The 27,956-nt window shown below is 57.6% G+C and overlaps 4 protein-coding genes across 4 annotated transcripts; 3 read left to right on the top strand and 1 right to left on the bottom strand.

Moving 5' to 3' along the window:
* Positions 1 to 25: 25 nt before the first annotated feature.
* Positions 26 to 7,449, top strand: LOC138728887 (ubiquitin carboxyl-terminal hydrolase 17-like protein 6). The gene is made up of 13 exons (XM_069872574.1): positions 26 to 827; positions 1,399 to 1,509; positions 1,811 to 1,913; positions 2,260 to 2,327; positions 2,729 to 2,799; positions 3,180 to 3,262; positions 4,236 to 4,347; positions 4,623 to 4,763; positions 5,018 to 5,118; positions 5,382 to 5,460; positions 5,652 to 6,155; positions 6,729 to 6,847; positions 7,363 to 7,449. The coding sequence occupies exons 1-12, from the start codon at positions 497 to 499 to the stop codon at positions 6,795 to 6,797; spliced, it is 1,773 nt and encodes a 590-aa protein (XP_069728675.1). The 5' UTR covers positions 26 to 496; the 3' UTR covers positions 6,798 to 6,847; positions 7,363 to 7,449.
* Positions 6,855 to 10,304, top strand: LOC138729056 (ubiquitin carboxyl-terminal hydrolase 36-like). The gene is made up of 6 exons (XM_069872926.1): positions 6,855 to 6,883; positions 7,363 to 7,713; positions 7,975 to 8,126; positions 9,000 to 9,167; positions 9,370 to 9,485; positions 9,578 to 10,304. The coding sequence occupies exons 1-6, from the start codon at positions 6,855 to 6,857 to the stop codon at positions 9,710 to 9,712; spliced, it is 951 nt and encodes a 316-aa protein (XP_069729027.1). The 3' UTR covers positions 9,713 to 10,304.
* Positions 10,305 to 10,391: 87 nt separating this feature from the next.
* Positions 10,392 to 13,497, bottom strand: LOC138728855 (uncharacterized). The gene is made up of 2 exons (XM_069872510.1): positions 10,884 to 13,497; positions 10,392 to 10,761 (listed from the first exon to the last, which is right to left on the bottom strand). Exon 1 carries the CDS (start codon positions 13,298 to 13,300, stop codon positions 12,335 to 12,337), a length of 966 nt encoding a protein of 321 aa, XP_069728611.1. The 5' UTR covers positions 13,301 to 13,497; the 3' UTR covers positions 10,392 to 10,761; positions 10,884 to 12,334.
* A 1,387-nt stretch (positions 13,498 to 14,884) lies between these two features.
* LOC138728901 (ubiquitin carboxyl-terminal hydrolase 36-like) lies at positions 14,885 to 25,355 on the top strand. The gene is made up of 19 exons (XM_069872596.1): positions 14,885 to 14,969; positions 15,216 to 15,468; positions 15,542 to 15,763; positions 16,334 to 16,444; positions 16,746 to 16,848; positions 17,195 to 17,262; positions 17,664 to 17,734; positions 18,115 to 18,197; positions 19,330 to 19,441; positions 19,717 to 19,857; positions 20,028 to 20,128; positions 20,392 to 20,476; positions 20,668 to 21,171; positions 21,749 to 21,876; positions 22,413 to 22,742; positions 23,004 to 23,155; positions 24,029 to 24,196; positions 24,399 to 24,514; positions 24,607 to 25,355. Exons 2-19 carry the CDS (start codon positions 15,231 to 15,233, stop codon positions 24,739 to 24,741), a joined length of 2,868 nt encoding a protein of 955 aa, XP_069728697.1. The 5' UTR covers positions 14,885 to 14,969; positions 15,216 to 15,230; the 3' UTR covers positions 24,742 to 25,355.
* The last annotated feature ends 2,601 nt before the right edge of the window (positions 25,356 to 27,956 follow it).

Genomic DNA, 27,956 nt, shown 5'->3' with positions numbered 1-27,956 from the left:
CGAGGCTTAATGGGGACCAGGCTGCCAGGGCCACTACGGGGCTTAGCGGGGACTGGGTGCGGCTAACGGGGAGCCGGGTGCCAGGAGCTCGCGGCCCGGTTCCGTCATAGGCGATGGCCACGCCCCCCGCGCGTAGCGCACAATGGGAGCGCGGGAGGGCACCGGGGCCGCGCAGCCCCCGCTCTCTCACCGCCTCGGGCAGGCGGAGCGGACGGACGCAGGAGCGCGGAGCTCCCGCTCTCGTCCAGCCCTGCGAGGTTTCTCGCGACGTACGCGAAAGAGTTGAGGTCTTACCTTCATTCCACTCCGAAAGGAGAGGGACAGAGGGCCCACAGCTCCCCCGCCTTCGAGGAGGAGGCGAGGAAGCGCGGAGACCCCGCTCCCTGTATCCATCCCGGGAGGAGGAGGCTCTGCCCTCTGTATCCACCCCGGGAGGAGCAGCGAGGAGCCCCTGCCCTAGTTCCCCCTTCGCTCCGCCCCGAGAGGAGGAGCGAGGATGTTCTGGCGTGGTACCGCCCCGAATCGAGATGCCGACTCGCTCGGCTCCGGTTCCGCCCCGTCGAGCCAGGAAGGCGGAGCGCGAAGCCTCCCGGACCCTCCTCCGGTTCCTCCCCCGGGGGATGTCCTCCCCGGGGATGAGGTCTGTGTGCCCCAGAGGGTTCTTTGCCCTGTGGGGCAGCTCTCCCTGAAGTGGCAGCAGGTCCACCGCATCGGCGCTGGGCTCCGAAACGTGGGGAACACCTGCTTCCTTAATGCCACCATCCAGTGCCTGACGTACACGCCTCCGCTCGCCAACTATCTGCTGTCCAGGGAGCACAGCCGAACCTGTGAGTGGGGGGGCCTGGCTCTGGCAAGGGTTTATGGGTGTCAGGATGCTCCTTCTCTGCTCCCTCCTGCCTCGTTTCTCCATCGAGAGGTCGTTCCTGTGTCCAGCTCTGCCATAGCTGAGTTCCCAAGCTCTGCATCCTTGTGTCTGCGAAGGCTCTGACTCTGCTGGGCATAACCACGACTAAGACTGGTCCGATGGGGTCTGCTGGCTTCGTGGGGGCTGAGCAGTCTCTGCTCGTGGGAACTGCGTGAAGCCAGGGCAGAAGACGGCGCACGGGCAGGCGCTGCTGCTTCTGGGGGACTTTGCAAGGGAGTCCCGGTGGGCACTGCTCTGAGCTGTGACCAAGGGGAGCCTGGGGGGCCCCGGCCCCGTCCTTAGGGCTCTTGGGACCATCCTGTGGGCTTTCCAAGCGAGTACCTGTGATCTTTTGTCCATCCATGTGGATGCTTTCCCACCTAGGGTGTTGCAGTGGCTGGTGCTGTGACTTGGGCTGCATCAGAGATCCCCCATCCCATGTACTGCCTCCACCTCTCCCGGCTTTGTCCCCAACGTCTTCTCTCCCGCTCCAGGCCTGCGAGATGAGTTCTGCATGCTGTGCGCCATGGAGCACCACATCACCGGGGTGTTTCGTAGCAGCGGCAGTGCGATACGGCCAGTGGCCATCATCGTTGTCATCAAGGGTAAGGATGGCTGCGCTCCCTTCTTGTATCTGTGTGGGGGAACGGTGACTGATGCGGGAGCAGAACCTTTGAGATGGGGACAGATCTTGGCAGGCTGCTCTTCGGAGCTGACTCTTGGAGCCTGCCGGGGGTTGTGTGGGGCTTCCCCCACGGCCAGCCTAAGCGTGACATCTGGTTTGGGTTGAGGGGGCTCAAGCCCCAGATTCCCTGCCCTGAGGGAGGGTAGAAGGGAGGATGGGAGGGCGGGAAGGACTGCATGTGTTGATGCCTTTGCTGGGACTGATTCCTCCCTCTCCTGCAGAGATTGCCCAGCACATCTGCTTTGGCCGCCAGGAGGACGCACACGAGTTCCTGCGCTTCACGGTTGATGCAATGCAGAGAGCCTGCCTGAATGGCTGCACCCAGTACGTAGGGCCTCTGACAGCCCTTGCTGCTCTTCTCTGCTGTCCCCTCACCGGTCCCGTGTGCCTGTGGGAGGGGACTGTGGGGCAAACGTGTCCCCGAGGGTGGCTTGGAGCCAGCTGCGCTGCCTTTGCCTGCAGTGCCCAGCTCAGAGCTCCAGCCAGGGGCTTCTGCTGCTTGGAGCAGCCTGGTTCCACCCCTTGAGCTCTGCCACGGGGGAGCAGAGCGACAGAGGCTGTGACTCCCCTGCTCCAGAGCACACAGGGGAGGTGTCCTGAGGACACAGGGGTGGCGTGTGGGGTGGCCGTTGCGGAGGGGCGGAGTGAGATCCTGTGCTGCTCTCTCTAGGTTGGATCGCCAGACCCAGACCACAACACTGATCGATCAGATATTTGGTGGTTACCTTCGGTCCTGTGGTGAGTGCTGGCTGCCAGGCCTTTGCAGGAAATTTTGATTTTTGAAAGAAAGATTTGCAGGAAAACTCTTGGGGGAAAATTATTATTTGTAAATTATCTGGAGCTGCAGCTGGTCCATCCTGCAATCCCTGCGGGCCACGATGCCTGCTGTGGAGATGGAAAAAGCTGTTGGCTGTGGGTCCCCAGCTCATTGCCACCAGCAAAGGAACCTGTGTTGCTGGCTATATGGGAACTCTTGCTGTCCCTACACGATGTGGAATTGCCGGCCTTCCGCCTTGCTGGGTCGTGAATCCCGATGCCCAAAGGCGGAGAGGGGGAATCCTGCACTGCCTGCGCTGTGCTGGGATGGTGGTGGGTGCTGGCGTTGTGTCAGGGTGTGCTCATGGCTTTTTCTTTTGCAGTGAAGTGCAAAGCGTGCGGTTCGCCCTCCGACACCTATGAACCCTTCCTGGACCTGACGGTGGAGATTGAGGTACTGTGGCAGGGTCGGGATGGGGAGGAGCTCGGCTCTCGGAGGGGCTGTTCCTGCAACTGCACGGTTACTGCCTCAAGGTTCCTTAGCCTGCTGGTGTCAAGTCCCAGTGCAGGCGACAGGGAAGCAGATTCTGTTGTCGCGCTGCCTTCTCTGTCTGGCAAAGCGGCGCCTGTTGCGCCAGCAGGAGCCACGACTCCTCTGGAAGCTCTGTGGTGTTAGGGGACAAGTGCAGCTGCACCTCGTGGTGTGGGTTTCGGTGTAGTCTGTGGCTCTGTGTTCATGCTTTGTGTTGTCTCTTGGGGCCAGCGTCTCGGAAGGGAGCCAGGCTGTCGTGTGGACAGGCCATTCATGGCCTGACCTCTCCTCTGTCCTTGCAGGGTGTTGACAGTATCCAGCAGGCACTGAACTTATTTGTGAGGCCAGAGATGCTGTGCAACGACAATGCGTACATGTGTGACAGGTGAGTGTGTGGGCTCTGGCGGGACGAGGGGAAGCAGGGAGGGCTTCTCTATGTGGCCATGGAAGCTGGGTGTAAGTGTGGATCTGCTGGAGGGTAGGGAGGCTCTGCAAAGGGATCTGAACAGGCTGGACTGCTGGGCTGAGACCAAGGGCATGAGGTTTAACAAGGCCAAATGCCGCGTCCTGCACTTGGGGCACAACAACCCTGAGCAGCGCTACAGACTAGGAGAAGCCTGGCTGGAAAGCTGCCTGGAGGAGAGGGACCTGGGGGTGTTGGTCGACAGCGACTGAACATGAGCCAGCAGTGGCCCAGGTGGCCAAGAAGGCCAAGGGCATCTTGGCCTGTATAGGAAACGGTGTGACCAGCAGGTCCAGGGAGGTTCTTCTCTCTCTGTACTCGGCACTGGTGAGACTGCTGCTCGAATCCTGTGTTCAGTTCTGGGGTCCTCACCACAAGAAGGATGTTGAGGCTCCGGAGTGAGTCCAGAGAAGAGCAACAAGCTGGTGAAGGGATTGGAGAACAAGTATTATGAGGAGCGGCTGAGAGAGCTGGGGGTGTTTAGCCTGGAGAAGAGGAGGCTGAGGGGAGACCTCATTGCAATGGACCAGTCTACCCAGGGAGGTAGTTAACTCGCCTTCCCTGGAGGTGTTTAAGGTGCAGGTGGATGAGGTACTGAGGGGCATGGTTTAGAGACTGGTGGGAACGGTTGGACTCAATGATCCGGTGGGTCTCTTCCAACCTGGTGATTCTATGAGTCTATGAAGCCTGCAATGGAACCTGCCTCTCCTCAGCTTCCTCCTCTTGTGAGGAGGACCTGGGCCAGCAGATGTGGCTGTAAGCAGGTGCCCTGAAGCAGTGCCTGGCGTCAGCATCTCTGTGCGGTTTGCTGCTTGGCCAGGGCTGGCAATCACTTGGCAATCACTCTTCCATCTGTGGTGAAACACCTTGAACAGCTCGAGCTCTTCCTGTGCAGGTGCAAGACCAAAGTGCAAGCGACCAAACGCTTCAGCATCCACCAAGCATCCAATGTTCTGACGCTCTCGCTGAAGCGCTTTTCCAGCGTTAGTGGAGGCAAAATCACAAAGGTGAGTACCTGGCACTCCAGAGCCAGGGCTGTCTGCTGGCCTGAGGTCTTGTGCCCAGCGCAGGGTGGGAGGTGCACGGTGCGAGCCGTGCTGTAGCCCTTCTCCAGCCGTGCAGTGGGAGTTCAGCTCATCCTGGTGTTATGCTCACCGTGACCTCTGCCTGGGGAGAGTGAGTCCTCCTCTCTCAAGACACGGGACTCGGAGGACAGCTGAGCTCCTGCTCCAGCAAGAAAGCAGTCTGCTGTGCGGGCTTCTGAGACATCGTCTCTCCGCAGGACGTGACGTACCCCGAGTTCTTGGACATCAGACCTTACATGTCGGAGAACGAAGGGGACCCTATAACGTACGAGCTGTATGCTGTGCTGGTGCACTCCGGGTTCTCGTCCTACTCGGGGCACTACTACTGCTACGTGAAGGTGAGCTCAGTGTGTTCTCTGGGCTGGGTGCCGCTGGGTCCTCGTGGGTCCCTGTAGTGCGCAGGAAGGAGGGCGTTCAGCCCATGTGGAGCACTGGAAGCGGGGTACAGGCTGTGTTCACCAAATCCCCTTTCCTGCCCCTGGGCCACCAGTGGGTTTTGTGGGGCGGAGTTCTGCCACTGGGCACTGTTCATGCAGCTCTTCAGGCCCGGAAGGTCCTCGGATGCAGCCCAACCCTGTTCTCTCTTCTTCAGGCTAGCGATGGGCACTGGTACGAAATGAACGATGACGTGGTTCGCCCCACCAACATCAAGGTGGTGCTGAGCCAGCAGGCCTACCTGCTCTTCTACCTGAGGTGAGAGCATCCTGTGTCTCCCAGCCCCTCTGCCCACTGCTCTTGGCCTTTGGGACAGGGCTGGTAGCACGAGCCAGGGTGTGGCACGGAGCTGGCTCAGAGGAGGGAGGCAGGGAGAGGCTCAGCCTTTTGTGGATCAAGAGGTGGAGCTGAAGAGCATCTCGCCTCCTAGGAGCTTTGCTCCTGCTTCTTTTGTGCATCTCTGACAAGTGTTGCAGGCACTCCCCTCGCAATTAACACATGCGCTTCTCTGCCTTCCCCAGAACACCCAGCACCACCAACTGTGAAGAAACCATTGCCAAGGCTGCGTCTGTCCCACCCTGCCAACCAGTGATGGGCCAGGTGAGTCCCGAAGGTCCCTTCCTGGGAGCCGCTGCCCCTCTGTCCACTTAGCCAGGGCAGGGGCTGCAGCTTTGGAGGAAGGTGGGTGCGAGGGAGAACTGTTTGCAGGAGGGACCCTGCTGAGCCAAGGGTTCCTGGGTGAGCTGGGCCCCTTGAATTCTCACTGACCTTTTGTCTCTCCCTTTATCTAGAAGCCAGAGGCGCAGCCAGCCATGAAGCTGTCTGAGCCAGAGGAGGTTGGGGTCTCTGTGCCCTGTAGAACACTCAGCACGCTAGCAAATGTGCCAAATGCTAGACTTCCACTGAAGCTGCTACAGAATCTGGCCTCATCGTTCAAAATGAAATGCAACATCCTGAAAAGGCACTTGTTTCGGCCTTACGATGCAGCCCAGAGGCCCAAGAAGACCCGGCACCTGCCTTCTGGACGTAGAATTCAGGACTGCAGGACTACAGAAGCAACAGAGGCCAAAGTGGAGCTGCCCCAGTATTTTGCGTCCAAGGCGCCGCACACCTCATCCAAGCAGCTTCAGGAGCCCAGAGAGCACCTCTCTGCGGTCCCTGGAGTTCAGCCAGCTCTTCCTCACAGCTCCAGTTTGCTTAAACTGAAGGAGTTACTGTTGACCGGTGGCACTATGGAGCGGAGCAGTTTCACATCACCACCACCAGCCAAGAACCTGTTACTCTGTACCAAAAAGGTGAGTCTGAGTTTCTGCACAGTCTTCAGTAGGTGCCTTGTGACTTCTAAAGTGTGGCTTGTGCTGGGAACAAGTGTAGATCTTGCTGGGTGTCTTGCTAAGCCGGTGGTGGGTGGGGAGGGCCCCTCAGCTCCAGAGCTGTAGCAGTCGCTCTGCCCTCTCTGTGGGTTGGGGTGTGGGGCTAGGCCCTCGCTGTTATTCACGTTCCTCGGTGAAGGCAACAAAATGGCTCCTGCCTTCTTGGCCAGGGGTGGCAGCTGGAGAGACGTGGAGATGCCTCCTCCCTGCACAGCAGTGTGAGTCCAGCTCTCTGGGTGCTGCTGCATGGCCAAGGCTCAGGATGGTGTGCTGCGGTTTCTGTACTTTAGATTTCCTTCCTTCCTTCCTTCCTTCAGTCATTCCTTCCTTCTAACTGAAAATACTTTGATTCTTGTACCACGCCCCACCTCCTTCACCCAGTCTGTCTGTCCCCCTCCCCTTTCTCTGGGCTCCCCTTTTCGGTTTTCTCCCTTTGGGTCACAGAATCCTCTTTTCTTTAGACTACCCGGTTTTTATTCCTGTCCTTAACTACAGGGCAACACACCACAGGCAGTGAGCGAAGATGAGCACCACACACAACCTCACCCCCGGCCTTCTGAGTAGATCCAACCCAGCCACTTTGACTCTGCTTCCCAGCCTTCTGGCAAGTTGAGGTAAGCGATGCTGGTTGCTCCCAGGCAGCAGAGCCAGTAGCAGTCTTCAGATACTCTGTGAAGCAACTGCCTGGCACGGCAGCTGACCCTCCTGTTCTCCTGGGCTGGCAGGGCTCGCTCTGGATCCCAGAAGCAGGACGGTGTCTTTGTTAGCACAGGGTGGGAGGGAGCTTTGCAGGCCCTCGCCGTGTCCTGGTGTCCCCTGGGATCAGGAGGCACCAGCCTGGTTTAGGTCTTGCTCTGGGTTTTCCTTTGTAACCTTTGCCATCAGCGCATGCTGCAGCAACACTCGCTCCTTCCCAGTCCCCCATGGGACAGCATGTGCTGTGGGCACGGGGCAGGTCATCGTGTGCGCTTGCAGCTGCTGCCCTAGAGCAGGATCTAATTCAGATTTTGTGGCTGAGGTGGCAGCAGTGCAGTGCTGTGCTTGAGTATCTTGGGTTGGTGAGGCAAAGAGGGGCTCCTGCTCAGGACCTGGCTTTAACACCATATCTGTATCTTTTCCTGTCCTTCAGCACACCTTCATCTGCACTCAGCCTGCTGAATACAGAAGAGCCTTCCTCTAAACTACCAGCCCTTCAGGTCCTCAGCTCTCCTCTGAAAAGGCATCACCAAAGCGCAGACAGCGGCCCTCGTGCTCAATGTGTTAATGGCAAAGACGACACCTCCAGCCCGCCCAGAAAGAAGAGGCGCACACACGAGGACTCGGTGTCCCTCACTGGGGATGGGTCAGGAAGGAGTTCCAGTAGTGGCCAGGAAGAGCCAGGCTGCCAGGGGCTGGCTGCAGAGCACAAGAGGAAGAAAAAGAGGAAGAGAAGGAAAACGGCATCACCAGTGGGCTCTTCTGGGGCTCTGTCCTCGGGCAGGTGAGGCACTAGGGTCATGCCAAAGCCCTGCACGCCTCTGCTCAGCCTGAAGTCAGGCTCCCTGGGCTGTGGTTGGGTGTGCTTTGTCTTTCCACGGGTGGGACAAGCCTTGCCATGGAGCCAGCCCAAGCACCAGCTCTATGGAGGTCGTTTCACCCCTGCTGGGGTGTGGGTGTCCTGTGTCTGTCACCATGGGGGGAGCCGAGACTCTTCCTGCTGTGGCCTAGAACCCGCTGACCCCGCTGCCTTCCCTGTCCCTAGAAGGGCTGAGTCAGAGCCCCAGGCACCGGAGCAGCACTGCACGGAGGCTGTTGAGGTGGAGCACCACCAGTTCCAGCAGAAGGAACAGCTCAGCCACCCAGCCTCGAAGGAGCTCAGTGCCAACAGCGTCCACACCTCAAAGAGCTCTTCAGGTATGACTGTGCCTCCACCTGGCAGGGGAAAGCCAGCTGTTTGTCTGCCCGTGCAGCCCCTCAGAGCGCTGCCCAGTGCTTGCTGGGCCCCACAATTGCCTGGAAGCACCCGTGGTGCTGACCACAGGCCTGCATGCCCGTCGTGCGGGAGAGCTGACCAGCTGTACCGTGAGGGCTTCACCCCCAGACTTGGGGTGAAGACTTAGCCCTCAGTCTTCCCTGCCCAGGACAGGCCCCAGTGTCCCCAAGCATCCTGGGCCATAGAATCATAGAATCGTAGAATCACCAGGTTGGAAAAGACTCACCGTATCATCGAGTCCAACCATTCCCGTCAAACACTAACCCATGTCCCTCAGCGCTTCGTCCACCCGTCCCTTAAACCCCTCCAGGGAAGGTGACTCAACCCCCTCCCTGGGCAGCCTGTTCCAGTGCCCAATGATCCTTTCCGTGAAAAATTTTTTCCTAATGTTCAGCTTGAACCTCCCGTGGTGGAGCTTGAGGCCATTCCCTCTCGTCCTGTCCCCTGTCACTTGGGAGAAGAGCCCAGCTCCCTCCTCTCCACAGCCTCCTTTCAGGTAGTTGGAGAGAGCAATGAGGTCTCCCCTCAGCCTCCTCTTCTCCAGGCTAAACACCCCCAGCGCTCTCAGCCGCTCCGCATAAGGCCTGTTCTCCAGCCCCCTCACCAGCCTCGTTGCTCTTCTCTGGACTCGCTCCAGAGCCTCAGCATCCTTCTTGTGGTGAGGGACCCAGAACAGAACCCAGGATTCAAGGAGCGGTCTTACGAGTGCCGACGTTTTTAGTCCAAACGGCATTTCCTGGGATAAGATCTGCCTTAGAAGTGGCTTTTCCTCACCCCTTCTGTGTGTTTCGCAGCAATATGTACCCGGCAGCACCAGGGTGGCGACGGAGCCAGGCTCTCCACGGGTGTCCAGAGCCCCAAGCCAGCCCATGGGGCCAGCTCACCACCTGGGAGCCACCAAGCATACAGTGTATTGAAGAACCTTCTTAAGGACTCAGTGGACAAGGCATATGGCAAAGGAGGTAATCCCTGTTTGTCTGGGTGGGAAACAACCCTCTGAGTGCCCTGCCTCGAGTCCTCCATGCTCCGTCAGGGCCAGGGCTCTCCCAGGAGCAGCACAGGCAGCTCTGCGGCTGCTGGGCTGGGGCAGGGACCCTGCAGAGAAGCACGGCACGGTGCTCCCTGCTGAGTGCCCTGCTCCCGGCTGACCCTGCCGCTCTGCAGTGCTGACCTGGGAGGGAGAGACGTCTGCAATCAGCCAAGACGCCATTCACGATGCCACACGGTCCCAGAAGACAACGGTCATTGATGAGTGGGACAGAGAGTTCGACCAAGGGAAGGTGGGTGCTGGCTGCATCCCGCGCTGGAGCGGGCTGCTGGGAGACAGTGCACCCTGTGCTCTGACCCCAGGACCCTTCCTGCCTTTGCACAGGTGAAGAAGACTAAATCTAAACTGAAGCGGGACTGGAAAAGGCTTGTCTCTCCCTTCCAGCACCTGAAGAACAGGCATCTCTTCTGGAGCAATACGCATCCTGCCAAGGAAGCCAGTCTGAGCCATCGGCTCTGAGCTCCTGCCCACCCCGTCCCCACCTCCCCCATCTCCCCGTCCCCATCTCCCCCCACACCGTCCCTGTGTCCCCGTTGGTCCTGGTGGGCTCTAGGACCTGCTGCTGGCAGCACTGATGCTGCCACGTCACGGACCGTGGACCTGCTGCCCGTATCACGGATCCTGCTGGGCTCTGGGACCTGCTGCCCACGTGCCTTTCCTCTGCCGCTCACACTTTGTCTTGATGCGAGCGCATCTGCCTGGTGCAGGAGCTCCCAGGGTGGGCCGAGCAGGGCTCAGCGGCTGCAGGTCCAGTTTGCTTCCCTGCTTTCCTGCCTCCTCCTGTCTGCAGAGCAGGACAGGGCAGGAAGGCACTGCTGTGCCTCAACTCTCTGAGGCAGGTTCCTGCCGGTCAGCTGGGAGGTTTTCCTCGAGCAAGGACTTTGTTGAGAGGGTTGCTGGAGGCTGGCTAAGTGAGATGTGAAGCCAAGCCCCCAGACTCTCAAGTACTCTATGAAATCAAGGAGCTCTTAGAAAAAGAAACCGTCGCAAGAGCCCCAAACTCTTCAATACTCAGGAGCCTTCAGCAAAAATAGTAATAAAGGCCCAAACTGTGTGAAGTCAAGGTCTTACTCAAGTTATTACAGTAAGAAAGGTGACAAATGATCAAGTAGTGATTGATCACAAGTTAACAGTAACAGCTGGTAAAAGCAACGTGTCTAATCATTACTCTAAGAGAATAAGTACGGTGATTCAGGGAAATACATCACCAATTGCTTTAACATCATCCAGATCCACAGCTGCTGGGGCGGGGGGGCTTTCTTTTTCGCAATGTGGATTCGGGGAAAGGCAATTGGGAAATCACGCAGTGCATCCACCCGTGACTGAGGTCTCCCAACCCTTGCTGTGAGGGGCTTTGACTTTATACCATCGAATACACACCTGACATCGCCCCAAAAAATAGAGTCTGGCTCCAGCCGCTTACTGCCCCCTCCTTCTCGAACGTGGCCAAGGTTCCAGGAGAGAGGAGAAAGAAGCAGCTGGATATTTCTCATCTTCAAGCTAAGGTGCTGTAGAAACACAACATTCCTCCTAGCTCCTCTCTCTTTCACACAGTACAGTTCTACTGATAATGAAACACTTTCTCACGCTCTTATGCATTGCCCTCTGCCCCTCTATTTTCCCAACTCACGTTCTGGTTACAATGATAACACAATATCAGCAACAGTTTCATTGTTAGCAGATTCTTTTCTGCTTGTGAAAATCCATTGACGTTCACGTTGATCTTCATATCCATACAAGGTTTTGTGGGTAGTATCCTCTCTCTTTTCTGCTAAAGGCAGGGCCTGTGGCTTTTTTCTGTCCCCTTCTCTCCTGCTTAAGGACTCTTAAATTGCACAGAAGCAGCTTCTTCATGCAGCATTTGGGGATGAAAGGTCCAAAGACCAGTTATTCATGCTAACTCTCGCTTCGTATTATGAGGATGATTGAACATCGGAACAAGTTTGTCTAGAGAGGTAGTGAAGTCTCCATCTGTGGAGATACCCAGAAGCGTGGGCAATCTGCTCCAGGTGACCATGCCTGAACAGGGGCTTGGACCAGATCATTTCAGGAGGCCTTTTCCAACCTCAACCATTCTGTGATTCATGTCAACCACGGACTACGTGGCCTGCCCGCTCCTCCTGGATGGCCCTCTTGTAACAGAGGAGGCCACCCTCACATCAAGGTCTGGTATGACATGTGTCTCCACCGCTCAACGCCTACTGGGTTGCAGCCAATAGCGGAGCTAGAAGTTCTTCTTGGTGGTAAACACAGAGGCCAACGCAGTCTTGCCCTTGAGCGTAGCAGGAGGCGCTTGGCCAGTCTCAGTCCTTTCACCTGGTTGTCAATGCAGCGTTTCACCTGCTTCATCCCCTAACAAGTCACTACCATGGCAAAGCCCAAGCAGTTTGCATTAGCTGAATGATTACAGCAGGGTGCAGGAGTGCATTGAAGATGCCAGTGGTCATAGTGAATAAATAGATCCAGTCACACAGGATCTGCAAAATAAAAACCTACACCATCGAGTTATTTTCTCACGTAGCACTGAGTTGCAGGGACATCCTGCCTAACTTTAAAAAGAATATAGTTACATAGATGAAACTTAACTCTACTTTAGCTTAAATCAAACATTCCACTTTTGTAATAGTAACGCTACTTATATCAAATCCCTCCTTTTCTTTTTGGAACTTTCAATCCTGGTGTAAAGGTCCACATGACCCTTCTTCTCACAGGATAACAAGCAAGGCAGAATAACAGCAATGTTGTTTATCTACCCCTGTTCTAGCAACATAATTCTTTTCAAAACTGTGCATTCGAAACAATACCAAAAAGATGATCCTTTCTATGAAAGTGATGAACACTACAGTTTGCAACAAGGAACCAATCCACCTGGTCAGCGATATTCCACTTTTTGACTTAAAAACTTATCCAGCCAATTGTTTTGTTCATTCTCTCCAAGATCCTGAGCTCCTTCTCCGTGGCTGCATCCCACACAATCTTTCGCATCTCAGTGGGTAGGATGCTATTGTCATTGTCTCTCAGGATACCTGCAAGGACACTGCACCCACATCGGCCTGGATGCAACAAAGAGCGTGAGAGACATTATTTTGTTTGATGCTCAACACTCTCTGCCCATGGGGACTGCATGAAGCCAGAGCAGAAAACGGTGCACAGGCAGGCGCTGCTGCTCCTGGGGGACTTTACAAGGGTGTCCCAGTGGGCACTGATCTGAGCTGTGGCCAAGGGGAGCCTGGGGGACTCCAACCGTGGCGTTGGGGATCTGGAGGGATTTGCCCTGTGATCTGTTTTCCATCTACAAGGATGCTTTCCCACCTGGGACGTTGCAGCAGTTGATACTGTGACTTGGGCTGCATCAGCTGGGGGTGACATATGCTGCTTCCTGCGTACCCAGGATGCCACAGAGCTGCGCCGCACCACAAAGCTCCTTGGAAAAACCAAGCGTGGCTGAGCTGCACTGGACCAGAGATCCCCCATCCCATGTACTGCCTCCACCTCTCCCGGCTTTGTCCCCAACGTCTTCTCTCCCGCTCCAGGCCTGCAAGACGAGTTCTGCATGCTGTGCGCCATGGAGCACCACATCACCCGGGTGTTTGGTAGCAGCGGCAGTGCGATACGGCCAGTGGCCATCATCGTTGTCATCAAGGGTAAGGATGGCTGCGCTCCCTTCTTGTATCTGTGCGGGGGAACGGTGGCTGTTGCGGGAGCAGAACCTTTGAGATGGGGACAGATCTTGGCAGGCTGCTTTTCAGAGCTGACTCTTGGAGCCTGCCGGGGGTTGTGTGGGGCTGCCCCCACGGCCAGCCTAAGCGTGACATCTGGTTTGGGTTGAGGGGGCTCAAGCCCCAGATTCCCTGCCCTGAGGGAGGAGAGGCCTGCATATGTTGATGCCTTTGCTGGGACTGATTCCTCCCTCTCCTGTAGATTGCTGAGCACATCCCATTTGGCCACCAGGAGGATGCACATGAGTTCCTGTGCGTCACCGTCCATGCCATGCAGATGTGCCTGTGGGAGAGGACTGTGGGGCAAACGTGTCCCCCAGAGTGGCATGGAGGGAGGTGCTGTGACGCTGAGGTCCAGCTCTGCCCCACGGTGACACAGCTGCGGGCTGCTGTCTGCCTGCTCATCTACCCCAGCAGAGCTGTGCTCCTATCCCCAAATCCAAAGGGTGCAGTGGGTTTGGATCCTGTCCCAGTAGGCCAGGAATCCAAGTGTGCTTACCCACCACCCTCCCTCCTCTTTGAGTGGCAATGGAGATTTTTTTACACCCACACCCCTCAGCACACCTTCCCTTGCCCTTCCTCCCTATTCCCTGGCTCTCCTGCCCTCCTTGCACCCCTCGCTGTGTCCTTGCGCTCCTTGCTGTGTCCCCTCATCATGTCCTTTTGCCCCTCACTATGCCGCAGAGCTCCTTGTCCGCAGCTTTGGGAGCGTGCTGGGAATAACCCCCCTCGCAGCCCTGCTCCGGGGGCGTTTTCATGCTGTGCGTCCCTGTGAGGTTGAAGATGTCGTACTGGACCAGTCTGGGCAATTTTATTGAAGAGAAAAATTCAAAAGAAAGAAAAGGAAACCCCCCACCCAAACCTCTAATCAGTCCCAGATGCGCCTCCCGCTCGCTTTCTGTATGGTTATATCATGTGTGCCACTGCTCCTGTCTCTGCCTGTCTCTCAGTTTAATATTTCCACTTGTTTTGCCACCGGCTGTGTGGTCCCTGTGCCCTAATTTCCTTTTCCTCATCCAGTGCTGGAGTCGCAGGGGTTCCCTGCACGAGGGAGACCTGGTGCTGGTGTAGACGTGCGGCAGGGGCGGAGGGGAGCAAAAGACGTGGAGAGGGCAGTGGTACCTGGGGGATTTAACGGGGACTGAGCTACCAGGGCCACCACGGGGCTTAATGAGGACTGAATTCCTCTGCTGTGGGGCTTAGTGGGGATGAGACCCTCCCCTCTACCATGGGACTTAATGGGGACTGAATCCCCCTACTATGGGGCTTAGTGGGGATGAGACCCCCCTCTACCATGGGGCTTAATGGGACCTGAGAGGGACTGAGTCCCCCTACTATGGGGCTTAACGGGCACCGGGGCCGCGCAGCCCCCGCTCTCTCACCGCCTCGGGCAGGCGGAGCGGACGGACGCAGGAGCGCGGAGCTCCCGCTCTCGTCCAGCCCTGCGAGGTTTCTCGCGACGTACGCGAAAGAGTTGAGGTCTTACCTTCATTCCACTCCGAAAGGAGAGGGACAGAGGGCCCACAGCTCCCCCGCCTTCGAGGAGGAGGCGAGGAAGCGCGGAGACCCCGCTCCCTCTATCCATCCCGGGAGGAGGAGGCTCTGCCCTCTGTATCCACCCCGGGAGGAGCAGCGAGGAGCCCCTGCCCTAGTTCCCCCTTCGCTCCGCCCCGAGAGGAGGAGCGAGGATGTTCTGGCGTGGTACCGCCCCGAATCGAGATGCCGACTCGCTCGGCTCCGGTTCCGCCCCGTCGAGCCAGGAAGGCGGAGCGCGAAGCCTCCCGGACCCTCCTCCGGTTCCTCCCCCGGGGGCGGAGCGAGGAGACTGCTCCGGGGCTGGACCCGAGGGGCGGAGCGCGACGCCGGCCCCTCTCAGCCCTCGTCCCGCCCCGTCTGAACCCGGGGCGGGGAAGCGCAGGGTCAGGAGGCGGTGCTGGTACCGCTGGAATCCCGTGTGGGACGGCCGCACGAGTAAGCGGCGGCGGCGGAGGAACTCGGTGAGCGGGGAGGGGCGGCCGGGGCGGCTCCGCGGCGGGTTGGGGACGAGGGGGAGGTGCTCGGTGTCCCGGGCCGGGGGGGGGAGTCGGTTATCCCAGGGCGGGGACCGGTTGGGGCCTCCGGGGCCGATTCCTCGGGGAACGGGAGTCTGGGGGCGTTGCCGTGGCAACGGGATGCGGCGAGGGGGAGCGGGACGCGGTGGGGCTCCCCGCAACCCGCTCCACCGAGCCCTCCGCTCGCCGCAGGCGCCGGGCAGCGCCATGGCCATCAAGGAGAAGCTGAAGCACGCGCTGAAGCAGTTGGACACCAAGGATGTGCAGGACCTGCACCAGGTGCTGGCCGCCTCCTTCCAGATGCTCCAGACGAAGAGTGTCGAGTTCGAGCCCGCCAAGCACGGTGCCTACGAGCAGCTGAACCCCCTCCGGGGCAAGTATGAGCTGCTCAACCCCTGCGGGGAGCCTGCTGACAGCCGTGAGAGGGAACCGCCTGCCAAGCAAGGTATGTAGAGAGGGTGAGGGGAACCCTGTCTGCACCCCACACCTCGACACTCATCACCCTTCTCTCCCCGCAGGCAGAAGCTGTGTCCCAGGGATCCCCGGGGATGAGGTCTGTGTGCCCCAGAGGGTTCTTTTCCCTGTGGGGCAGCTCTCCCTGAAGTGGCAGCAGGTCCACCGCATCGGCGCTGGGCTCCGAAACGTGGGGAACACCTGCTTCCTTAATGCCACCATCCAGTGCCTGACGTACACGCCTCCGCTCGCCAACTATCTGCTGTCCAGGGAGCACAGCCGAACCTGTGAGTGGGGGGGCCTGGCTCTGGCAAGGGTTTATGGGTGTCAGGATGCTCCTTCTCTGCTCCCTCCTGCCTCGTTTTTCCATCGAGAGGTCGTTCCTGTGTCCAGCTCTGCCATAGCTGAGTTCCCAAGCTCTGCATCCTTGTGTCTGCGAAGGCTCTGACTCTGCTGGGCATAACCAGGACTAAGACTGGTCCGATGGGGTCTGCTGGCTTCGTGGGGGCTGAGCAGTCTCTGCTCGTGGGAACTGCGTGAAGCCAGGGCAGAAGACGGCGCACGGGCAGGCGCTGCTGCTTCTGGGGGACTTTGCAAGGGAGTCCCGGTGGGCACTGCTCTGAGCTGTGACCAAGGGGAGCCTGGGGGGCTCCGGCCCCGTCCTTAGGGCTCTTGGGACCATCCTGTGGGCTTCCCAAGCGAGTACCTGTGATCTTTTGTCCATCCATGTGGATGCTTTCCCACCTAGGGTGTTGCAGTGGCTGGTGCTGTGACTTGGCTGCATCAGAGATCCCCCATCCCATGTACTGCCTCTACCTCTCCCGGCTTTGTCCCCAACGTCTTCTCTCCCGCTCCAGGCCTGCGAGATGAGTTCTGCATGCTGTGCGCCATGGAGCACCACATCACCGGGGTGTTTCGTAGCAGCGGCAGTGTGATTCGGCCAGTGGCCATCATCGTTGTCATCAAGGGTAAGGATAGCTGCGCTCCCTTCTTGTATCTGTGCGGGGGAACGGTGACTGATGCGGGAGCAGAATCTTTGAGATGGGGACAGATCTTGGCAGGCTGCTCTTCGGAGCTGACTCTTGGAGCCTGCCGGGGGTTGTGTGGGGCTTCCCCCACGGCCAGCCTAAGCGTGACATCTGGTTTGGGTTGAGGGGGCTCAAGCCCCAGATTCCCTGCCCTGAGGGAGGGTAGAAGGGAGGATGGGAGGGCGGGAAGGACTGCATGTGTTGATGCCTTTGCTGGGACTGATTCCTCCCTCTCCTGCAGAGATTGCCCAGCACATCTGCTTTGGCCGCCAGGAGGACGCACACGAGTTCCTGCGCTTCACGGTTGATGCAATGCAGAGAGCCTGCCTGAATGGCTGCACCCAGTACGTAGGGCCTCTGACAGCCCTTGCTGCTCTTCTCTGCTGTCCCCTCACCGGTCCCGTGTGCCTGTGGGAGGGGACTGTGGGGCAAACGTGTCCCCGAGGGTGGCTTGGAGCCAGCTGAGCTGCCTTTGCCTGCAGTGCCCAGCCCAGAGCTCCAGCCAGGGGCTTCTGCTGCTTGGAGCAGCCTGGTTCCACCCCTTGAGCTCTGCCACGGGGGAGCAGAGCGACAGAGGCTGTGACTCCCCTGCTCCAGAGCACACAGGGGAGGTGTCCTGAGGACACAGGGGTGGCGTGTGGGGTGGCCGTTGCGGAGGGGCGGTGTGAGATCCTGTGCTGCTCTCTCTAGGTTGGATCGCCAGACCCAGACCACAACACTGATCCATCAGATATTTGGTGGTTACCTTCGGTCCTGTGGTGAGTGCTGGCTGCCAGGCCTTTGCAGGAAATTTTGATTTTTGAAAGAAAGATTTGCAGGAAAACTCTTGGGGGAAAATTATTATTTGTAAATTATCTGGAGCTGCAGCTGGTCCATCCTGCAATCCCTGCGGGCCACGATGCCTGCTGTGGAGATGGAAAAAGCTGTTGGCTGTGGGTCCCCAGCTCATTGCCACCAGCAAAGGAACCTGTGTTGCTGGCTATATGGGAACTCTTGCTGTCCCTACACGATGTGGAATTGCCGGCCTTCCGCCTTGCTGGATCGTGAATCCCGATGCCCAAAGGCGGAGAGGGGGAATCCTGCACTGCCTGCGCTGTGCTGGGATGGTGGTGGGTGCTGGCGTTGTGTCAGGGTGTGCTCATGGCTTTTTCTTTTGCAGTGAAGTGCAAAGCGTGCGGTTCGCCCTCCGACACCTATGAACCCTTCCTGGACCTGACGGTGGAGATTGAGGTACTGTGGCAGGGTCGGGATGGGGAGGAGCTCGGCTCTCGGAGGGGCTGTTCCTGCAACTGCACGGTTACTGCCTCAAGGTTCCTTAGCCTGCTGGTGTCAAGTCCCAGTGCAGGCGACAGGGAAGCAGATTCTGTTGTCGCGCTGCCTTCTCTGTCTGGCAAAGCGGCGCCTGTTGCGCCAGCAGGAGCCACGACTCCTCTGGAAGCTCTGTGGTGTTAGGGGACAAGTGCAGCTGCACCTCGTGGTGTGGGTTTCGGTGTAGTCTGTGGCTCTGTGTTCATGCTTTGTGTTGTCTCTTGGGGCCAGCGTCTCGGAAGGGAGCCAGGCTGTCGTGTGGACAGGCCATTCATGGCCTGACCTCTCCTCTGTCCTTGCAGGGTGTTGACAGTATCCAGCAGGCACTGAACTTATTTGTGAGGCCAGAGATGCTGTGCAACGACAATGCGTACATGTGTGACAGGTGAGTGTGTGGGCTCTGGCGGGACGAGGGGAAGCAGGGAGGGCTTCTCTATGCGGCCATGGGAGCTGGGTGTAAGTGTGGATCTGCTGGAGGGTAGGGAGGCTCTGCAAAGGGGTCTGAACAGGCTGGACTGCTGGGCTGAGACCAAGGGCATGAGGTTTAACAAGGCCAAATGCCGCGTCCTGCCCTTGGGGCACAACAACCCTAAGCAGCGCTACAGACTAGGAGAAGCCTGGCTGGAAAGCTGCCTGGAGGAGAGGGACCTGGGGGTGTTGGTCGACAGCGACTGAACATGAGCCAGCAGTGGCCCAGGTGGCCAAGAAGGCCAAGGGCATCTTGGCCTGTATAGGAAACGGTGTGACCAGCAGGTCCAGGGAGGTTCTTCTCCCTCTGTACTCGGCACTGGTGAGACCGCTCCTCGAATCCTGTGTTCAGTTCTGGGCTCCTCACCACAAGAAGGATGTTGAGGCTCCGGAGTGAGTCCAGAGAAGAGCAACAAGGCTGGTGAAGGGATTGGAGAACAAGTATTATGAGGAGCGGCTGAGAGAGCTGGGGGTGTTTAGCCTGGAGAAGAGGAGGCTGAGGGGAGACCTCATTGTTCTCTCCAACTACCTGAAAGGAGATTGTGGAGAGGAGGGAGCTGGGCTCTTCTCCCAAGTGACAGGGGACAGGACGAGAGGGAATGGCCTCAAGCTCCACCAGGGGAGGTTCAGGCTCAACATAAGGAAAAAATTCTTCACTGAAAGGGTCATTAGGCAATGGACCAGGCTGCCCAGGGAGGTGGTTAACTCGCCTTCCCTGGAGGTGTTTAAGGTGCAGGTGGATGAGGTACTGAGGGGCATGGTTTAGAGACTGGTGGGAACGATTGGACTCAATGATCCGGTGGGTCTCTTCCAACCTGGTGATTCTATGAGTCTATGAAGCCTGCAATGGAACCTGCCTCTCCTCAGCTTCCTCCTCTTGTGAGGAGGACCTGGGCCAGCAGATGTGGCTGTAAGCAGGTGCCCTGAAGCAGTGCCTGGCGTCAGCATCTCTGTGCGGTTTGCTGCTTGGCCAGGGCTGGCAATCGCTTGGCAATCACTCTTCCATCTGTGGTGAAACACCTTGAACAGCTCGAGCTCTTCCTGTGCAGGTGCAAGACCAAAGTGCAAGCGACCAAACGCTTCAGCATCCACCAAGCATCCAATGTTCTGACGCTCTCGCTGAAGCGCTTTTCCAGCGTTAGTGGAGGCAAAATCACAAAGGTGAGTACCTGGCACTCCAGAGCCAGGGCTGTCTGCTGGCCTGAGGTCTTGTGCCCAGCGCAGGGTGGGAGGTGCACGGTGCGAGCCGTGCTGTAGCCCTTCTCCAGCCGTGCAGTGGGAGTTCAGCTCATCCTGGTGTTATGCTCACCGTGACCTCTGCCTGGGGAGAGTGAGTCCTCCTCTCTCAAGACACGGGACTCGGAGGACAGCTGAGCTCCTGCTCCAGCAAGAAAGCAGTCTGCTGTGCGGGCTTCTGAGACATCGTCTCTCCGCAGGACGTGACGTACCCCGAGTTCTTGGACATCAGACCTTACATGTCGGAGAACAAAGGGAACCCTATAACGTACGAGCTGTATGCTGTGCTGGTGCACTCCGGGTTCTCGTCCCACTCGGGGCACTACTACTGCTACGTGAAGGTGAGCTCAGTGTGTTCTCTGGGCTGGGTGCCGCTGGGTCCTCGTGGGTCCCTGTAGTGCGCAGGAAGGAGGGCGTTCAGCCCATGTGGAGCACTGGAAGCGGGGTACAGGCTGTGTTCACCAAATCCCTTTTCCTCGGATGCAGCCCAACCCTGTTCTCTCTTCTTCAGGCTAGCAATGGGCAGTGGTACGAAATGAACGATGACGTGGTTCGCCCCACCAACATCAAGGTGGTGCTGAGCCAGCAGGCCTACCTGCTCTTCTACCTGAGGTGAGAGCACCCTGTCTCTCCCAGCCCCTCTGCCCACTGCTCTTGGCCTTTGGGACAGGGCTGGTAGCACAAGCCAGGGTGTGGCACGGAGCTGGCTCAGAGGAGGGAGGCAGGGAGAGGCTCAGCCTTTTGTGGATCAAGAGGTGTAGCTGAAGAGCATCTCGCCTCCTTGGAGCTTTGCTCCTGTTTCTTTTGTGCATCTCTGACAAGTGTTGCAGGCGCTCCCCTCGCAATTAACACATGCGCTTCTCTTCCTTCCCCAGAACGCCCAGCACCACCACCAAGAACTCTAAAGGAACCATTGCCAAGGCTGCGTCTGTCCCACCCTGCCAACCAGTGATGGGCCAGGTGAGTCCCGAAGGTCCCTTCCTGGGAGCCGCTGCCCCTCTGTCCACTTAGCCAGGGCAGGGGCTGCAGCTTTGGAGGAAGGTGGGTGCAAGGGAGAACTGTTTGCAGGAGGGACCCTGCTGAGCCAAGGGTTCCTGGGTGAGCTGGGCCTCTTGAATTCTCACTGACCTTCTGTCTCTCCCTTTATCTAGAAGTCAGAGGCGCAGCCAGCCATGAAGCTGTCTGAGCCAGAGGAGGTTGGGGTCTCTGTGCCCCGTAGAACACTCAGCGCACCAGCAAATGTGCCAAATGCTAGAGTTCCACCGAAGCAGCTACAGAATCTGGCCTCATCGTTCAAAATGAAATGCGACATCCTGAAAAGGCACTTGTTTCGGCCTTACGATGCAGCCCAGAGGCCCAAGAAGACCCCGCACCTGCCTTCTGGACGTAGAATTCAGGACTGCAGGACTACTGGACCAACAGAGGCCAAAGTGGAGCTGCCCCAGTATTTTGGGTCCAAGGCGCCGCACACCTCATCCAAGCAGCTTCAGGAGCCCAGAGAGCACCTCTCTGCGGTCCCTGGAGTTCAGCCAGCTCTTCCTCACAGCTCCAGTTTGCTTAAACTGAAGAGGTTACTGTTGACCGGTGGCGCTATGGAGCGGAGCAGTTCCACATCACCACCACCAGCCAAGAAGCTGTTGCTCTGTACCAAAAAGGTGAGTCTGAGTTTCTGCACAGTCTTCAGTAGGCGCCTTGTGACTTCTAAAGTGTGGCTTGTGCTGGGAACAAGTGTAGATCTTGCTGGGTGTCTTGCTAAGCCGGTGGTGGGTGGGGAAGGCCCCTCAGCTCCAGAGCTGTAGCAGTCACTCTGCCCTCTCTGTGGGTTGGGGTGTGGGGCTAGGCCCTCGCTGTTATTCACGTTCCTCGGTGAAGGCAACGAAATGGCTCCTGCCTTCTTGGCCAGGGGTGGCAGGTGGAGAGACGTGGAGATGCCTCCTCCCTGGACAGCAGCGTGGGTCCAGCTCTCTGGGTGCTGCTGCATGGCCAGGGCTCAGGATGGTGTGCTGCGGTTTCTATACTTTAAATTTCCTTCCTTCCTTCCTTCCTTCCTTCAGTCATTCCTTCCTTCTAACTGAAAATACTTTGATTCTTGTACCACGCCCCACCTCCTTCACCCAGTCTCTCTGTCCCCCTCCCCTTTCTCTGGGCTCCCCTTTTCGGTTTTCTCCTCTTGGGTCACAGAATCCTCTTTTCTTTAGACTACCCGGTTTTTATTCCTGTCCTTAACTACAGGGCAACACACCACAGGCAGTGAGCGAAGGTGAGCACCACACACAACCTCACCCCCGGCTTTCGGAGGAGATCCAACCCATGGACACCAGCCACCCCGACTCTGCTTCCCAGCCTTCTGGCAAGTTGAGGTAAGCGATGCTGGTTGCTCCCAGGCAGCAGGGCCAGTAGCAATCTTCAGATACTCTGTGAAGCAACTGCCTGGCACGGCAGCTGACCCTCCTGTTCTCCTGGGCTGGCAGGGCTCGCTCTGGATCCCAGAAGCAGGACGGTGTCTTTGTTAGCACAGGGTGGGAGGGAGCTTTGAAGGCCCTCGCCGTGTCCTGGTGTCCCCTGGGATCAGGAGGCACCAGCCTGGTTTAGGTCTTGCTCTGGGTTTTCCTTTGTAACCTTTGCCATCAGCGCATGCTGCAGCAACACTCGCTCCTTCCCAGTCCCCCATGGGACAGCGTGTGCTGTGGGCACGGGGCAGGTCATCGTGTGCGCTTGCAGCTGCTGCCCTAGAGCAGGGTCTAATTCAGATTTTGTGGCTGAGGTGGCAGCAGTGCAGTGCTGTGCTTGAGTATCTTGGGTTGGTGAGGCAAAGAGGGGCTCCTGCTCAGGACCTGGCTTTAACACCATATCTGTATCTTTTCCTGTCCTTCCGCACACCTTCATCTGCACTCAGCCTGCTGAATACAGAAGAGCCTTCCTCTAAACTACCAGCCCTTCAGGTCCTCAGCTCTCCTCTGAAAAGGCATCACCAAAGCGCAGACGGCGGCCCTCGTGCTCAATGTGTTAATGGCAAAGACGACACCTCCAGCCCGCCCAGAAAGAAGAGGCGCACACACGAGGACTCGGTGTCCCTCACTGGGGATGGGTCAGGAAGGAGTTCCAGTAGTGGCCAGGAAGAGCCAGGCTGCCAGGGGCTGGCTGCAGAGCACAAGAGGAAGAAAAAGAGGAAGAGAAGGAAAACGGCATCACCAGTGGGCTCTTCTGGGGCTCTGTCCTCGGGCAGGTGAGGCACTAGGGTCATGCCAAAGCCCTGCACGCCTCTGCTCAGCCTGAAGTCAGGCTCCCTGGGCTGTGGTTGGGTGTGCTTTGTCTTTCCACGGGTGGGACAAGCCTTGCCATGGAGCCAGCCCAAGCACCAGCTCTATGGAGGTTGTTTCACCCCTGCTGGGGTGTGGGTGTCCTGTGTCTGTCACCATGGGGGGAGCTGAGACTCTTCCTGCTGTGGCCTAGAACCCGCTGACCCCGCTGCCTTCCCTGTCCCTAGAAGGGCTGAGTCAGAGCCCCAGGCACCGGAGCAGCACTGCATGGAGGCTGTTGAGGTGGAGCACCACCACTTCCAGCAGAAGGAACAGCTCAGCCACCCAGCCTCGAAGGAGCTCAGTGCCAACAGCGTCCACACCTCAAAGAGCTCTTCAGGTATGACTGTGCCTCCACCTGGCAGGGGAAAGCCAGCTGTTTGTCTGCCCGTGCAGCCCCTCAGAGCGCTGCCCAGTGCTTGCTGGGCCCCACAATTGCCTGGAAGCACCCGTGGTCCTGACCACAGGCCTGCATGCCCGTCGTGCGGGAGAGCTGACCAGCTGTACCGTGAGGGCTTCACCCCCAGACTTGGGGTGAAGACTTAGCCCTCAGTCTTCCCTGCCCAGGACAGGCCCCAGTGTCCCCAAGCATCCTGGGCCATAGAATCATAGAATCGTAGAATCACCAGGTTGGAAAAGACTCACCGTATCATCGAGTCCAACCATTCCCGTCAAACACTAACCCATGTCCCTCAGCGCTTCGTCCACCCGTCCCTTAAACACCTCCAGGGAAGGTGACTCAACCCCCTCCCTGGGCAGCCTGTTCCAGTGCCCAATGATCCTTTCCATGAAAGATTTTTTCCTAATGTTCAGCTTGAACCTCCCCTGGCGGAGCTTGAGGCCATTCCCTCTCGTCCCGTCCCCTGTCACTTGGGAGAAGAGCCCAGCTCCCTCCTCTCCACAGCCTCCTTTCAGGTAGTTGGAGAGAGCAATGAGGTCTCCCCTCAGCCTCCTCTTCTCCAGGCTAAACACCCCCAGCGCTCTCAGCCGCTCCTCATAAGGCCTGTTCTCCAGCCCCCTCACCAGCCTTGTTGCTCTTCTCTGGACTCGCTCCAGAGCCTCAACATCCTTCTTGTGGTGAGGGACCCAGAACAGAACCCAGGATTCAAGGAGCAGTGTCACCAGTGCCGACGTTTTTAGTCCAAACGGCATTTCCTGGGATAAGATCTGCCTTAGAAGTGGCTTTTCCTCACCCCTTCTGTGTGTTTCGCAGCAATATGTACCCGGCAGCACCAGGGTGGCGATGGAGCCAGGCTCTCCACGGGTGTCCAGAGCCCCAGGCCAGCCCATGGGGCCAGCTCACCACCTGGGAGCCACCAAGCATACAGTGTATTGAAGAACCTTCTTAAGGACTCAGTGGACAAGGCATATGGCAAAGAAGGTAATCCCTGTTTGTCTGGGTGGGAAACAACCCTCTGAGTGCCCTGCCTCGAGTCCTCCATGCTCCGTCAGGGCCAGGGCTCTCCCAGGAGCAGCACAGGCAGCTCTGCGGCTGCTGGGCTGGGGCAGGGACCCTGCAGAGAAGCACGGCACGGTGCTCCCTGCTGAGTGCCCTGCTCCCGGCTGACCCTGCCGCTCTGCAGTGCTGACCTGGGAGGGAGAGACGTCTGCAATCAGCCAAGACGCCATTCACGATGCCACACGGTCCCAGAAGACAACGGTCATTGATGAGTGGGACAGAGAGTTCGACCAAGGGAAGGTGGGTGCTGGCTGCATCCCGCGCTGGAGCGGGCTGCTGGGAGACAGTGCACCCTGTGCTCTGACCCCAGGACCCTTCTTGCCTTTGCACAGGTGAAGAAGACTAAATCTAAACTGAAGCGGGACTGGAAAAGGCTTGTCTCTCCCTTCCAGCACCTGAAGAACAGGCATCTCTTCTGGAGCAATACGCATCCTGCCAAGGAAGCCAGTCTGAGCCATCGGCTCTGAGCTCCTGCCCACCCCGTCCCCGTCTCCCCCATCTCCCCGTCCCCATCTCCGCCACCCCCGGTCCCCATCTCCCCCTCCACCGTCCCTGTCTCCCCGTTGGTCCTGGTGGGCTCTAGGACCTGCTGCTGGCAGCACTGATGCTGCCACGCCGTGGACCGTGGACCTGCTGCCCATATCACGGATCCTGCTGGGCTCTGGGACCTGCTGCCCACGTGCCTTTCCTCTGCTGCTCACACTTTGTCTTGATGTGAGCGCATCTGCCTGGTGCAGGAGCTCCCAGGGTGGGCCGAGCAGGGCTCAGTGGCTGCAGGTCCAGTTTGCTTCCCTGCTTTCCTGCCTCCTCTTGTCTGCAGAGCAGGACAGGGCAGGAAGGCACTGCTGTGCCTCAACTCTCTGAGGCAGGTTCCTGCGGGTCAGCTGGGAGGTTTTCCTCGAGCAAGGACTTTGTTGTGAGGGTTGCTGGAGGCTGGCTAAGTGAGATGTGAAGCCAAGCCCCCAGACTCTCAAGTACTCTATGAAATCAAGGAGCTCTTAGAAAAAGAAACCGTCGCAAGAGCCCCAAACTCTTCAATACTCAGGAGCCTTCAGCAAAAATAGTAATAAAGGCCCAAACTGTGTGAAGTCAAGGTCTTACTCAAGTTAATACAGTAAGAAAGGTGACAAATGATCAAGTAGTGATTGATCACAAGTTAACAGTAACAGCTGGTAAAAGCAACGTGTCTAATCATTACTCTAAGAGAATAAGTACGGTGATTCAGGGAAATACATCACCAATTGCTTTAACATCATCCAGATCCACAGCTGCTGGGGGGGGGAGCTTTCTTTTTCGCAATGTGGATTCGGGGAAAGGCAATTGGGAAATCACGCAGTGCATCCACCCGTGACTGAGGTCTCCCAACCCTTGCTGTGAGGGGCTTTGACTTTATACCATCGAATACACACCTGACATCGCCCCAAAAAATAGAGTCTGGCTCCAGCCACTTACTGCCCCCTCCTTCTCGAACGTGGCCAAGGTTCCAGGAGAGAGGAGAAAGAAGCAGCTGGATATTTCTCATCTTCAAGCTAAGGTGCTGTAGAAACACAACATTCCTCCTAGCTCCTCTCTCTTTCACACAGCACGATTCTACTGATAACGAAGGACTCTTAAGGACTCTTAAATTGCACAGAAGCAGCTTCTTCATGCAGCATTTGGGGATGAATGGTCCAAAGACCAGTTATTCATGCTAACTCTCGCTTCATATTATGAGGATGATTGAACATTGGAACAAGTTTGTCTAGAGAGGTAGTGAAGTCTCCATCTGTGGAGATACCCAGAAGCGTGGGCAATCTGCTCCAGGTGACCATGCCTGAACAGGGGCTTGGACTAGATCATTTCAGGAGGCCTTTTTTGGTTACTCTGTACCAAAAAGGTGAGTCTGAGTTTCTGCACAGTCTTCAGTAGGCGCCTTGTGACTTCTAAAGTGTGGCTTGTGCTGGGAACAAGTGTAGATCTTGCTGGGTGTCTTGCTAAGCCGGTGGTGGGTGGGGAGGGCCCCTCAGCTCCAGAGCTGTAGCAGTCGCTCTGCCCTCTCTGTGGGTTGGGGTGTGGGGCTAGGCCCTCGCTGTTATTCACGTTCCTCGGTGAAGGCAACAAAATGGCTCCTGCCTTCTTGGCCAGGGGTGGCAGCTGGAGAGACGTGGAGATGCCTCCTCCCTGGACAGCAGTGTGGGTCCAGCTCTCTGGGTGCTGCTGCATGGCCAGGGCTCAGGATGGTGTGCTGCAGTTTCTATACTTTAAATTTCCTTCCTTCTTTCCTTCCTTCCTTCTTACTGAAAACACTTTGATTGTTCTTCTAACTGAAAATACTTTGATTCTTGTACCACCCCCCACTTCACTCCGGTTTCTTTTGTGCATCTCTGATGAGAGTGTTGCAGGCACTCCCCTCGCAATTAACAGATGAACTTCTCTGCCTTCACCAGAACACCCGGCACCAGCAAGAACTTTGAAGGAACCATTGCCGGGTGTGCGGGTAGCCCAGGAATCCAAGTGTGCTTACCCACCACCCTCCCTCCTCTTTGAGTGGCAATGGAGTTTTTTTTTTACATCCACACCCCTCAGCACACCTTCCCTTGCCCTTCCTCCCCATTCCCTGGCTCTCCTGCCCTCCTTGCACCCCTCGCTGTGTCCTTGCGCTCTGTGCTGTGTCCCCTCGTCTTGTCCTTTTCCCCCTCACTATGTCTCTTTCCCCCTCGCTGTGTCCATTCCCCTTGTCGTGTACTTTTGCACGTTGTGGTGTCCTTTCCTCCTCTCCATCTCCCTTTCCTCTCGCTGTGTCCCTTCGCCCCTTGCCATGTCATTTTGTTACTTGCCATGTCATTTCACCCCTCACTGTGTCATTTCGTCCCTCGCCATGTCCCTTTCCCCCTCACTGTTTCGTTTTGCCTCTTGCCATCTCCTTTACCCCCTCCTCACGTCCTTTTGCCCCTCGATGTGGCCTTTCTGCCATTTCCCTTTCCCCTTGCAGTGTCCTTTCTCCCCTTGCCACGTCATTTTGTATTTGCCATCTCCCTTTCTCCTCACCATGTCCTTTCGCCACTCGCGTGTCCTTCCCCCTTGCCATGGCCTTTCACGCTCACCATCTCCTTTCCCCTATCACCACGTCCTTTTGCCACTCGCCATGTCCTTTCCCCTCACAGTGTCCTTTCTCCTCACACCGTGTCCTTTCCCTTCGCCATGTCCTTTCCCCTCACAGTGTCCTTTGTCCCCTCACCGTGTCTCTTTCCCCTCACCACGTCCTTTCCGTTCGGCATGTCCTTTCCCCTTACAGTGTCCTTTCTCCCCTCGCTGGGTCCTTTCCCTTCGCCATCTCCCTTTCCCCTTACAGTGTTCTTTCTCCCCTTACAGCGTCCTTTTTCCCCTCGCCGTGTCCTTTCCCCCTCGCCATGTCCTTTCCCCTCACAGTGTCTTCTCCCCTCGCCATGTCCTTTTCTCCTTGCCACCTCCTTTTCCCTTCGCCATCTCCCTTTCCCCTCACAGTGTCCTTTCTCCCCTCACCATGTCCTTTCTCCCTCACCGTGTCCTTTCCCTTCGCCATGTCCTCTCCCCTCACAGTGTCCTTTGTCCCCTCACCGTGTCTCTTTCCCCTCACCACGTCCTTTCCCTTCACCATCTCCCTTTCCCCCTCGCAGTGTCCTTCCTCCCCTCGTGTCTTCCACCCCCGCCATTTCCCTCTCTC

The sequence above is a fragment of the Phaenicophaeus curvirostris genome, chromosome 19 (genome assembly GCF_032191515.1).
Source record: "Phaenicophaeus curvirostris isolate KB17595 chromosome 19, BPBGC_Pcur_1.0, whole genome shotgun sequence".
NCBI classification, from domain to species: domain Eukaryota; kingdom Metazoa; phylum Chordata; class Aves; order Cuculiformes; family Cuculidae; genus Phaenicophaeus; species Phaenicophaeus curvirostris.
This window is presented reverse-complemented; position numbering and strand designations above follow the sequence as displayed.

Excerpts from the sequence above, each read along its gene's own strand:
- LOC138728855 (XM_069872510.1), bottom strand. The coding sequence starts at position 13,300 with ATGCCACTCTGGGGGACACGTTTGCCCCACAGTCCTCTCCCACAGGCA.
- LOC138729056 (XM_069872926.1), top strand. The coding sequence starts at position 6,855 with ATGCTGGTTGCTCCCAGGCAGCAGAGCCA. Across the intron at positions 8,127-8,999 it reads CACCTCAAAGAGCTCTTCAG|CAATATGTACCCGGCAGCAC; the intron begins GTATGACTGTGC and ends TGTGTTTCGCAG. Across the intron at positions 9,486-9,577 it reads GAGAGTTCGACCAAGGGAAG|GTGAAGAAGACTAAATCTAA; the intron begins GTGGGTGCTGGC and ends GCCTTTGCACAG.
- LOC138728887 (XM_069872574.1), top strand. The coding sequence starts at position 497 with ATGTTCTGGCGTGGTACCGCCCCGAATCGAGATGCCGACTCGCTCGGC. Across the intron at positions 4,764-5,017 it reads ACTACTACTGCTACGTGAAG|GCTAGCGATGGGCACTGGTA; the intron begins GTGAGCTCAGTG and ends TCTCTTCTTCAG. Across the intron at positions 6,156-6,728 it reads TGTTACTCTGTACCAAAAAG|GGCAACACACCACAGGCAGT; the intron begins GTGAGTCTGAGT and ends CCTTAACTACAG.
- LOC138728901 (XM_069872596.1), top strand. The coding sequence starts at position 15,231 with ATGGCCATCAAGGAGAAGCTGAAGCACGCGCTGAAGCAGTTGGACACC. Across the intron at positions 15,764-16,333 it reads CAGGGAGCACAGCCGAACCT|GCCTGCGAGATGAGTTCTGC; the intron begins GTGAGTGGGGGG and ends CTCCCGCTCCAG. Across the intron at positions 17,263-17,663 it reads TGGTTACCTTCGGTCCTGTG|TGAAGTGCAAAGCGTGCGGT; the intron begins GTGAGTGCTGGC and ends TTTCTTTTGCAG.